At 35.7% G+C, this 10,958-nt stretch overlaps 2 protein-coding genes across 4 annotated transcripts; both read right to left on the minus strand.

Annotated features, from left to right (window-relative positions):
• Positions 1-1,089: 1,089 nt before the first annotated feature.
• Positions 1,090-3,551, minus strand: LOC125201771 (uncharacterized). Of its 3 annotated transcripts, none has more exons than XM_048100016.2 (5): positions 3,300-3,551; positions 2,565-2,746; positions 1,973-2,044; positions 1,633-1,684; positions 1,090-1,375 (listed from the first exon to the last, which is right to left on the minus strand). In XM_048100016.2, exons 1-5 carry the CDS (start codon positions 3,430-3,432, stop codon positions 1,353-1,355), a joined length of 462 nt encoding a protein of 153 aa, XP_047955973.1. In that variant the 5' UTR covers positions 3,433-3,551; the 3' UTR covers positions 1,090-1,352. The 3 variants fall into 3 exon arrangements, with proteins under 3 accessions (XP_047955973.1, XP_047955972.1, XP_047955974.1); XM_048100015.2 differs by having other exon boundaries at positions 1,090-1,448; positions 3,300-3,546; XM_048100017.2 differs by having other exon boundaries at positions 1,329-1,448; positions 1,605-1,684.
• A 4,213-nt stretch (positions 3,552-7,764) lies between these two features.
• LOC125201766 (uncharacterized) lies at positions 7,765-10,025 on the minus strand. The gene is made up of 6 exons (XM_089064518.1): positions 9,793-10,025; positions 9,322-9,496; positions 9,137-9,223; positions 8,568-8,630; positions 8,256-8,307; positions 7,765-8,078 (listed from the first exon to the last, which is right to left on the minus strand). The coding sequence occupies exons 1-6, from the start codon at positions 9,930-9,932 to the stop codon at positions 7,987-7,989; spliced, it is 609 nt and encodes a 202-aa protein (XP_088920644.1). The 5' UTR covers positions 9,933-10,025; the 3' UTR covers positions 7,765-7,986.
• Positions 10,026-10,958: the final 933 nt, after the last annotated feature.

Here is a 10,958-nt window from a genome sequence, read left to right on the forward strand (position 1 = left end):
ATAAATATTATAATAGTGTAGTTGGGTGGTCATTGATAAACCATGACAAAAATTGTGGTTGGGTTGGATGAATATTGATGATGTGGAAGAGATAGAAATGAATTAAATATTGAAAAAGTAGATGGTTGGGTTGGGTTGTTTGGTTGCTGATAAACATAGTCTTACGTGATCACAATTCATCTCGGTCATCTATGGTTCAAAGCATTTTGGAACTAAAGTGTAAGTTATCATACAATTTTAACATTTAAGTAGCAGTTAAAATATATTAAAAAATTATTTTGAAATTTATATATATAAAAAATAATCTTATTTAGAAAATTCAATTTCTAAAATAAATTAAATTAATTTTATAATGATCCTTATTTATATTTAGTCTCGTAAAATAGAAGCATATTTGTAAAAAGAAGAATGATCCTTTTGAAATACTTCCTCCAACCCACTTAAAATTGTCACATTATTTAATAGCTTGTAAATTTGGATGAAGTAGTTGAGTGTGATTAGAAAGTGATTGAATATATCATGTGAAAAGAGGAGATAAATTTATTTCCCAATATGAAAAATTGAAATTTTGAATGAAATAAACTAAATAAGAAAGATAATCATCTTGAATGGGACGGACGAAGTATATTCTTAAATTTTTCGTTCTTTCTCAATACAAATTCTTCTTCGTCTTTTACTTTTTCTTTATTTTACTTAGGGGCAAATTAAAAAAAAAAAAACATGAAATTTGATCAACTCTAGCCAATCTCGTAATTTTTCATCAATTTAGATTTGGGGAAAATTTTGTATGATTTAAAAGTAAGAATACTTTAGCATTTAAATTCTTATAATTTTTCATACTAATCAATGACTTTTGTGAGTCAGGTACAAATTTGCAACAAAATCACAAATTTCGAATTTCAAAATTATAGCGAACATAATTTCCTCCAAATACAAATAAATGGGACAATTCAGAATAATACACCTATTAATTGAGAATTTTTTATAATTCGCCCTATATTTAGCTCTAACTCTTTTATCTTTGTGTGGTTATGAATTCATTAACTACTCCTAAACAACATAATTTGAAATGGTTGAGTAACTAACAACTAATTAAACTAATCCTTGATCATATATATTAATCAAGAAGCTGTAAACAGTCGAAACTGATCAATACAGATAAAAAGAAAGATCAAGAGAGCTTCAATAAAGTAGCTAGAGCTTTTGATAATTGTATATGGTTTTCATTCTCCATCAGCATAGCAAGACATTTCACAAAAACATAGGTAGCATCCTTCTGGAAATCTTGCTCAAAAACACATTTTCCAGCAACAGAATCCATTACCGATCTCCATTCTATCCCGTCAAATGCCTCAAATATTCCCGTATACGCCGCCTATACATGAAAACAGTACCAGATACAAGCAGAGCACATCTCAGCATTTGAACTAGACGGAATTCAATCCCTTCTGTCAAACAAATTAAGCTGTAAGTAGCCAAACAACCAACTTGCTCTTTCAACATGTAGCTTACACTAAACTATACAAGAGTCGAACAAAGTTGATGCTTCATCCTTTTCGCATAGGAAACAAAGAAACAAGAACCATAATACGATACGGTCTAACCTCAGTCCTCAAGCAAAGAGGAACATACCATTTGGCCACAAACGGAAGTCATATACTGTGTCAGCATATTGTATCAGCGTCTGTACACAAGGATTAGAAGGAAAGCAAAATGCATTAGCAAAAAACAGTTTATTTGTAGTCATACATTATCAAACTTTGCAGATAATGTGCTTTTAAATTCTCACAAATGCATGCCTGCATTTCAGTATATATTTTAACAGTATCGTATACTGTATTGTATGTATAATTCAATTGTATACTATTTGGCAGTCATGCACGGATACTTATATACCGGCATAGATCATGAATTGTAAATGAGCGTAACAATGAGTTAGAGAAGCAAAATAAGCTCATAGAGAAGAACTTACATAAACAGAATGCAAATTGTCAAACATAAAATCCGGCATTCCTCTCAAGGTCTGGAGCAGATCTACCTCTTTCTGCAGAATAAATTGAAACAAAGAACGTAGTTAACTTTTGCCAATTTTAGTCTTGAAATAGCAGGAACGAAGCAGATCAAAGTTGACTTCATGGAGTCCCCAATCCAATAGTTATATACTCCATATAGTTGAGTCACAGGGAATGATACAACAGTTTAGAAACTAGAGTTCTAGAATCTGTATGAATGAGAGAAAACCAAGGCACATCCTCACACATCACATATAATTCAATTCAGTGCAGTTTCATACACAAGAAAGAAAACTGTTTGGACAGAAGTAGCTCTTCCTAAAGTAAAAGTGACAGCAACATAGGACAAAGAAACTTACAAATGCATGTAAAATGGCAATGATTCTTCTATTAGCAGATAATCAAAGCAGTAACACTATAACAGTAAGCTTTGGATATATATATATCTTGAAGAAACATGTCATATTGTGAACAATTGTCTTGTATGAGAGACTAAACAGAAGCACTGAAATAATTAAATGAACATGCCATGAAGAAGCAAAACCACCCGACCTTATGTTCACGATTAAATTGCAGGATCTCTCCGAGGACCTCAGCAACTCCTCTTCCTGGTTGAGTCAGCACAGGTGAATGGGGAACAAGATTATATACCTGGGATTCACACATAACCGTAGGACACTTGAATTTTCGGAAATCATCCATGAGTAGTATCGAATGTCGAAGAACACAGGTGCCTGCAAAAGGGAAAATATCTCATGTTTATAATGTCTCCATAAGTAGGTTTTCTCGTGGATGTAATGATCACATTTAAGCAAAACAATAAACCAAGTGGAAAGTAAGAAGCAAACATTGTGCAAAACAGTCTCACAACAGCATGTTTCAGTTTCAACTAGCTCAATCTTGTATGATCTATCATTATTCTCCATACTGATTCAGGATAGACAGCAATTTGGCCAAGAAACACATAAAACCTGATTCATTTCCTCTCACATTCTGCTAAACCCTAAAATTGAAAATTCCAATTTCACATTGTGCAAAACAGAGTCTCACAAAAGTTATCACAGCAGCATGTTTCAAGTAGCTCAATAATCTATCATTCCTCTCCATCTTGTTCTTAATTGACAGCAAATTGACGAAGAAACACATAAAACCTAATTCATTTCCTCCCACATTCAACTCAACTGCTAAACCCTAAAATTAAAAATTCCAATTTCTTCAATTCAAGTAAGTTGAAGCAGAAAAAAAAGGAAGGAGGAAAGAAACGAAGAGAGAGAAGGAGAGACTTGCCGCAAAGCCAATGGCCACAGTTAGTCCGGCATGGAAAGTGGAAGTCATGATAGCAGAGGTCGCAGCGGGAATGTTCCGGCGGCTTATCCTTGGTAAATCTCAAATTGTTGCGGTTTCTGAACCAACCCAGCATCGTCGTCTCTTCTCTTCTCTTCCGTTTGAACAATTTCTCAGGCTGTTGAAGTTGTGTATATTTTGAATTTATTGATCATGCTTTTTTCAGTATATACGATTTGAGATGATCATCTGTCCTGCCATGGCAGAACGCCACCTTTCTATTGGTGTACGAAAATACCCCTCCGCATTTCCTCAAACACCTATTATGTTACGAAAATACCCCTACCCTATTTTGTTACTCAGCTTAATGCCTTAATCCATTTGTCCTCGTCCATGCAAGTCCAACTCCATTATCATTAATTGTCGTCGCATAATAATGACTTTAATTATTTTTATAATTGATAAATAATTTTCATTCATTCTATAATTTATTATTATTTTATAATTTTATTAATTAATTATGTTTAATTATTAATAAAATATATTAGTTAGACTTGTTATTTAATAAACTTTGATAGTAATATCACACTAAATTGAATATTGTCATATATATATATTTAATTAAAAATAAGTTTAATATATAAGGTATATATTTATACAATTATATTTATATTTCACTAAAATTTAATTATATTTATCCTCAATTAAGCTTAATAAGATTTTATTATTCACTAAATTTGATCAAAACTACATTTTATTATATATAATATACAGTAGTATTTAAGTATTTATATAATATACTCCATCCGTCCCAAGATAAGCGACGCACATTCCTTCTTAGGACGTCCCAAGATAAGTGAATCATTTACTTTTTTGGTATTCTCTCTCTTATTTTGTAGCTCTACTTTATCAACTTTCTTACTTTATTTACTTTCTACTTTACTAACAAAACCTCATTTCCTTAAATCTCATGCCGAAAAGTTTGTGCTCACTTATCTTTGGATGAAGGGGGTATTTAATTATATATGCTACAATAAAACAACCCAACCAGTGATTAGACCTGCCGGACCAGTTGAACTGTGATCCAATAGTTCCGCCAGTTCGCTTACCGGTCCGGTTCTTAAAACATTTTGTCTTCTATTCAAGTGGGTCAATGGTCAACTTACATCCATATTACAGAGTCGGAGTAATATTTTTCTCAATTTACATACTATTTCCAGTTTTGGAAAACTATTTAAATATTTAATTCTATTTTGTCTTTCTTTCTTACGTTTTGCATCAAATATACATAACGTGTGTCAGTGGAATAACAATGATTTAATTTATTTTTATCTTTCTTTCTGACAATTTGCAACAAATAGTCAAATATCCATAACGTGTGTAACTGAATAACAATAATGATATGATAAAAATGTTCCATACTATTTTTTGTTTTGAGGTATATAAATTGTAGTAATACTCCCTCCGTCCACGAATAAGAGTCCCGTTTTTCCATTTTTGTCCGTCCACGAATAAGAGTCCCGGTTCATAATTACCATAAATAGTAAAGAGACCCCACATTCCACTAACTCATTCCACTCACATATCATTTAAAATTAATATATACAAGTGGGACCCCTATTCCACTAACTTTCTTCCACCCACTTTTCTTAACATTTTTTAAAACCCGTGTCATTTAGAAATGGGACTTTTAATCGTGGACGGAGGAAGTATCGTCTATTGTGCACCCAAGATATTGCTTGACATAAAAGAATAATTATAAAAGAACAACATTCCACAATGAAAAGAAAAAAAAAACTTAAAGATAAAAAACCTTTAAATATACATCTTTTCAATTCATTGTAAAATTCATGATCCTAATTTTAGGGATAAACTATTAACTTTTATAAAAAAATTGATTTTATAAACAAAATAATTTGGTAAAAAAAAAAGAAAAAAGAAATGGCGAAACCAGAAAATCGGTTCTTAACCGCTAAAATCAGCATAAGAGCATCTCCAATGGTCGGCTAGCGACCGGCTAGCCGATTCTTCGCGCTAGCCGATCGGCTAGCCGAACCATTGGAGGCGGCGAGCGGCTAACCGGCGAGCCGATCGGCGTGGGCTGGCCGATTGGTGGGCGCTGGCCGCCATTGTGGCGGCCCGATCGGCCAGCGCCGAATATTCTTTTTTTTTTTTTTTTTTTATAAAAAAAACCTATATATAAACGCGATTTTAGTTTCATTTTCATTTGCACTACTTGTTTTAACGAGTTTTCTCTCTTTCTAACTTTCTGTACAAGAGCATCATCGAGCGATGAGTAACGCGGGTGGTAGCGGTGGTGGTAGTGGTGGTAGTGGTGGGGATGCTGAGGAGTACGAACGGAGGATGAACGAGGCTATGAATGCCTACATGAACCGCGGGATGGAGCGGTACATGCGTAGGGTGGAACAGCAGGCGATACCTCGCCCTCCACGGGTTATCCACCGCCGAGCAGTGATTGATCGGGATCACGCCGCTGCACATCAGCGGCTGTACGACGACTACTTTTCAGAGAACCCGCGGTTTCCCGCCAACATGTTCCGGCGGCGTTTTAGAATGCGCAGGGAGTTGTTTATGCACATCGTTGGCGCATTAGAGCGTCGATATCTGTGTTTCCGCTTTAGGCACGATGCGGCTTGCAGACCCGGCCACACCCCTATTCAAAAGTGCACGGCGGCAATCAGACAGTTGGCCTACGGAGGTGCGGCAGACATGTAGGATGAGTACCTCCACATCGGTGAGTCGACAGCCCTGGAATGTCTGAAGGATTTCTGTGGGGGCGTGATAAACGTTTTCGGTGAGCAGTACCTTCGAAGCCCTACTCCCGAAGATTGTCAGAATTTGATGCAGATGCACGGGGAGAAGCATGGGTTCCCCGGGATGTTAGGCAGCATAGATTGTATGCATTGGGAGTAGCTGATTACCGGCTACAAGTCAAAGAATCCCACGTTGATCCTCGAGGCCGTAGCTGATTATCGGCTGTGGATCTGGCATGCGTATTTTGGGGTAGCCGGGTCGAACAACGACCTCAACGTCCTGAACTCGTCTCCCCTCTTCAAAGAGAAGTGCTAGGGCGTCGGTCCAGCCGTCTCATTTGTGGCCAACGGCAACCGGCATGATATGAGCTACTACTTGGCGGATGGTATATACCCTCGATGGCCGGTCTTTGTGAAGACGATCAGGCAAACAGGTGATGAAAGGAAGGCCTACTTTGCGGAATGACAGGAGTCGGCGCGCAAGGACGTGGAGCGCGCATTTGGTGTGCTCCAGTCTCGATGGGCGGCAATTAAGGGTCCAACGCATTTGTGGGATGTCGGATGTGTTTCCCAGATAATGTACGCTTGCATTATCCTGCATAACATGATCGTCGAAGACGAAGGCGTACAACTGACTAGTTGAGCCAATGATGATGAAGCCGGTCCAAGCCACGGAACGGCCACCCCTAGTGTACGATGTGGGGTACCTCTCGATGAAGCCGGCCGCCTCAAGGAATTTGCCAACATGCGTCAAGTGGATGCTCATATTCAACTCCAAAAGGATATAATTGAAGAGTTGTGGGCACGGAGGATTGCACGACGATAGTTATGTACCTTTTTAAATGTAATTTTTTTTTATCTATGTACCTTTTTTAAATGCAATTAATGAATTTTCCCGTATATGTCTCGTAAATTTAATTCCGTAATTTAACTGTAATTTTAATTCCGTAAATGTAGTATTTTTTGAATTATTTTTATTGCGGCTGGCCTATGGCTGACCTAAATCTGATGTGGCAGGTGGATTTTTAGTGCTGCTGACGTGGCAGGGGGAGAAATTGCTGGCCGATTTCTTGCCGAAGTACCATTGGAGATGCTCTAAAACCGTCTATTCAAAACTAAAACCGGACTTGCAGTTCCAAAACTATGGGCTCATCTTTATACAATTGTATTTTCTATTGCTCTATTTGCTACCTATATGGATTGAAATACAGGCTAAACTATTTACACTTTTTTAGGCTCCTCTTTATGGTATGTAAATCTCACTATCAAACATAAATAATGGGAAAAAGTTATCTTGTGAGTGAAAAATAAAGAAAGTTTCGTTTTAAGCTTCTGTGTTTCATTTAATTCTATGTTCTCCACTTCAGGAAATAAAGGTTGTCTCATCTCATCTATCTACCAACTATTGATATTTATCAAGAAAGTGGAATTCCTCTATGCTTTGTTATTCAAATGGTGTTTCATCATCTACTTATTTTGATTAATTTTCATATTCTACTAGTGTCTTTTACTAATTCACATGATTTAATCCTAAAAAGGATAAATGTTAAGATACTTTTGGTTTTTACAGGGAAATTATTTGGTATGGCTCTTTTTATCACAACAACAATAACAACACAAATATGAGCCCACCCGCGTTACACAATTTCAACTAAGCATATATTATTGCATTTGATATATTGATGATATCTAAATTAAGAGTAACTCAAAATTCATGCATTATAGAGAAGATAAGTCTATTACATTTGATTATTGATGAAATCAATTAACAAAAGCTCCAAATGATAAGTTGCTGTTGGACAAGAGAGACAGAAAAGCACTATCCACGGCAAGCATTTGAATGTTCACAAAAACACATTTCCCTGCAACAGAATCCGTTGTCGATCTCCATTCTATTCTGCCAAATGCATCAAATTCTATCCCCATATATGTCGCCCAACCATCCAAATCAAACCAAGTACGAAAATAGCGCATCTCAGCGTTTGACACAGTCGGAATGCAGTCCCTTCTGTCAAACAGATGAAGCTGTAAGTAGCCAAACAACCAACTTGATCTTTCAACATGTAGCTTACATTAAACTATACAAGACTAAAATAAAGTTGATGCTTCATGCTTTTCACATAGGAAACAAAGAAACAAGAACCATAATACGATGCAATCTAAACTGAAACGAAGAGGAACATACCATTTGGCCACAAACGGAAGTCATTTATTATGTCGACAACTTGCTTCAGCACCTGCAAACAAGGATTAGAAGGAAAGCAAAAGGATCAAAAAACATTTTCTTTGTAGTGATACTGGAACACGTTGGAGGGGCGAAACTCTATCAAATTTTGCAGAAATTTTGCATTTAAAATCTTACAAATGCATGCCCTCATTTCAGTGATCACTATTTTAAACTGCTATTGTATGCATAACACTTATATACTGATATAGATCATGAATTGTAAGTGTGCATAACAAAGAATTTAGAGAAGTAAAATAGATATGAACTTACAATGAAAAACAATAATAGAACAACTAGAGCTTTTGACACGACCTCAATCTGATCTCCATATTTCTGCAGAATGAATTGAAACACAGAAATTAGTTTAACTGCAGCCAAAAAATGTTTTGAAATAGCAGGAAAGAGGCAGATCAAAGTTGACTTCACGGAGGCCTCAAACAAATAGATTATATATATATATATCTGGAATTTGTATGAATGATTGAAAACCAAGCCACAAGCTCATACATCACATTAACATACAACTCAATTCAATTCAGTTTCATATGCAAGAGAGAAACCCGTTGGAAAAGCACGTAAAATGGCAACGAGAATTGTATTAGCAGATGACAAGATTAGATGCAGTATAACAGTTAGCAGGGAACTATTCCATTCAATTTCGATACATCCATCTTGAAGAAACTTGCCAAGGCATGGCATATAGTGAAGAATAATAATTCTCCATTTTATAGAAACGAAGGAGTTCTAAGAGTGAAGCATATGTCTGGAAAATCAGCATACACCAATATATACTAAGCAAAAGAAGTTGAAATAATTAAAGCTTCAGCAAAAGAACGCACCATGAAGATGCGAAACAAAATCGAGTCTTCTCGATTTTGCTTCTGCTCTCTGAGGAGCTCATCGAGCTCACCAAATTGTCTTCTTAGCTGATATAAGTGAATGGGGAACAAGATTAAATATGAATGGTTGAAATCATTATAGCTTAAGCAAGAGAACATGCCATGAAGAAGCGAAACCACCAGACCTCGTCTTCAGTATTAAATTGCTCGATCTCCCCGAGGATCTCACTAGCTTCTTCTTCTCTTCCTGGCTGAACCAGTGCAGGTAAAAGGGGGACAAGTTTATATACTGAGCATTCACACACAGGGCACTTGCAACGGTGGTAATTCACCCCGGATCTCAAATGCCCAAGAAGGCAGCTGCCTGCAAAAGCACAAAGATCTCATGTAATCCCATGACATTTAAGCAATACAACAAACCAATTGCAAAGAAAAACATGAGAAGTGCAAAACAGAGTCTCACTAAAGCTATCACAACATCATGCTTTTCAAGTTTTACTGACTAAACATATCCAATTGAACAATATGTAGATATCATTACCTCTCACATTCAAAAGGCAACAACCCAAACCCTAAAATTTGAAATCACAATTTCTTCATTTAAAGTTGAAATTGAAAGCAGAAAGAGGGAAAGAAAGGAATGCAGAGAGAGAAACTTGCCGCAAAACCAATGGCCGCAGTTAGTCCGGCATGGAACGTGGAATTCATTGAAGCAAATGGGGCAGCATTCATCTTCCGGCGGCCTATCACCTCCGCCCTCTTTCTTCTTGCCTTTTCTGAACCAACTCAACATCATCGTCTCTTCCGTTTGATCAATTTATTAAGCTGTTGATTCTATCTGTGGATTGGAACTTCCCATTTATTGATCACGATGCTTTTTGCAGTGTATACGTACAGCAGTCTCACCGCCATGACAGAAAGAGATGAATCTTTATTGGATGTACGAAAATACCCCTACGCAATTCCACATCACCTCGTTTCCTTACGAAAATACCCCTACTTTGTCTCATTCGAATTAGCTGAATTAAATCCGTAATTTTTATTTTTATTTTTTTGATTACTCTCTCTGTCCGCGTAATAGTTTGTTGTAGTTTTGTGTTATTATTCAAATTGTGTGTGTTCTATCATCTATTCTTATTTTGATTAATTTTTATATTCCATTGGTGTCTTTTATTACTCTCTCCGTTCCATAAAGATTGTCCCATTTTTTATTTTGGTCCGTCCCACAAATTTTATCCCATTTCACTTTTTATCATTTTTAGTGGTAGACCTCATATTCCACTAACTCATTCATACTCACATTTTATTATAAAACTAATATATAAAAGTAGGACCTACGTTCCATTAACTTTTTCAATTCACTTTTCAATACATTTCTTAAAACCTGTGCTCGGTCAAAATGGAACAATCTTTGTTGGACGGAGGCAGTGGCGGACGTAAGATTTTGAAGTTGGGGGGGTCCAATTATCTTATAACAATCGTAAAATATTATTTGATGTCGTTGAAGCCGAAAGTTGCGATATTATTATGATGCGAGGGAAATGAGTAATGTGATAGATTTAATTAGATGATATAGAAACTAGATATGTATATATTTAATATTATTAATCATGAATAAATTTTGAAATAAGTTATAATGAAGTATATAACAAGAAAATTTTTGTGTATAATATTGTAGAAAAAAAAAACATCACAAAAAAATACTACTAGCTTAAAGAAAATTTGAAATGATTAATTTTAAATATATTAATTAATGAAGTACATAAACATGAATTTTTGTGTATAATTGTGTAAGAAATAGTATAAATAAACATCAGAAAAA

This window comes from Salvia hispanica, chromosome 2 (assembly GCF_029641045.1).
Source record: "Salvia hispanica isolate PSC_SH4W2 chromosome 2, Shi_PSC_v1, whole genome shotgun sequence".
Lineage (NCBI taxonomy): Eukaryota > Viridiplantae > Streptophyta > Magnoliopsida > Lamiales > Lamiaceae > Salvia > Salvia hispanica.

What these genes read in the sequence shown, in the direction of transcription:
- LOC125201771 (XM_048100015.2), bottom strand. Translation starts at nt 3,432, where the DNA reads ATGCTGGGTTGGTTCAGAAACCGCAACAATTTGAGATTTACCAAGGAT. An exon ending in CTGTGGCCATTGGCTTTGCG is followed by an intron (nt 2,747 to 3,299) that starts GCAAGTCTCTCC and finishes TCCCTTTTGCAG; the next exon opens with GCACCTGTGTTCTTCGACAT. An exon ending in AATTTAATCGTGAACATAAG is followed by an intron (nt 2,045 to 2,564) that starts GTCGGGTGGTTT and finishes TTTATTCTGCAG; the next exon opens with AAAGAGGTAGATCTGCTCCA.
- LOC125201766 (XM_089064518.1), bottom strand. Translation starts at nt 9,932, where the DNA reads ATGATGTTGAGTTGGTTCAGAAAAGGCAAGAAGAAAGAGGGCGGAGGT. An exon ending in AATTTAATACTGAAGACGAG is followed by an intron (nt 9,224 to 9,321) that starts GTCTGGTGGTTT and finishes CACTTATATCAG; the next exon opens with CTAAGAAGACAATTTGGTGA. An exon ending in TTTTGTTTCGCATCTTCATG is followed by an intron (nt 8,631 to 9,136) that starts GTGCGTTCTTTT and finishes TTCATTCTGCAG; the next exon opens with AAATATGGAGATCAGATTGA.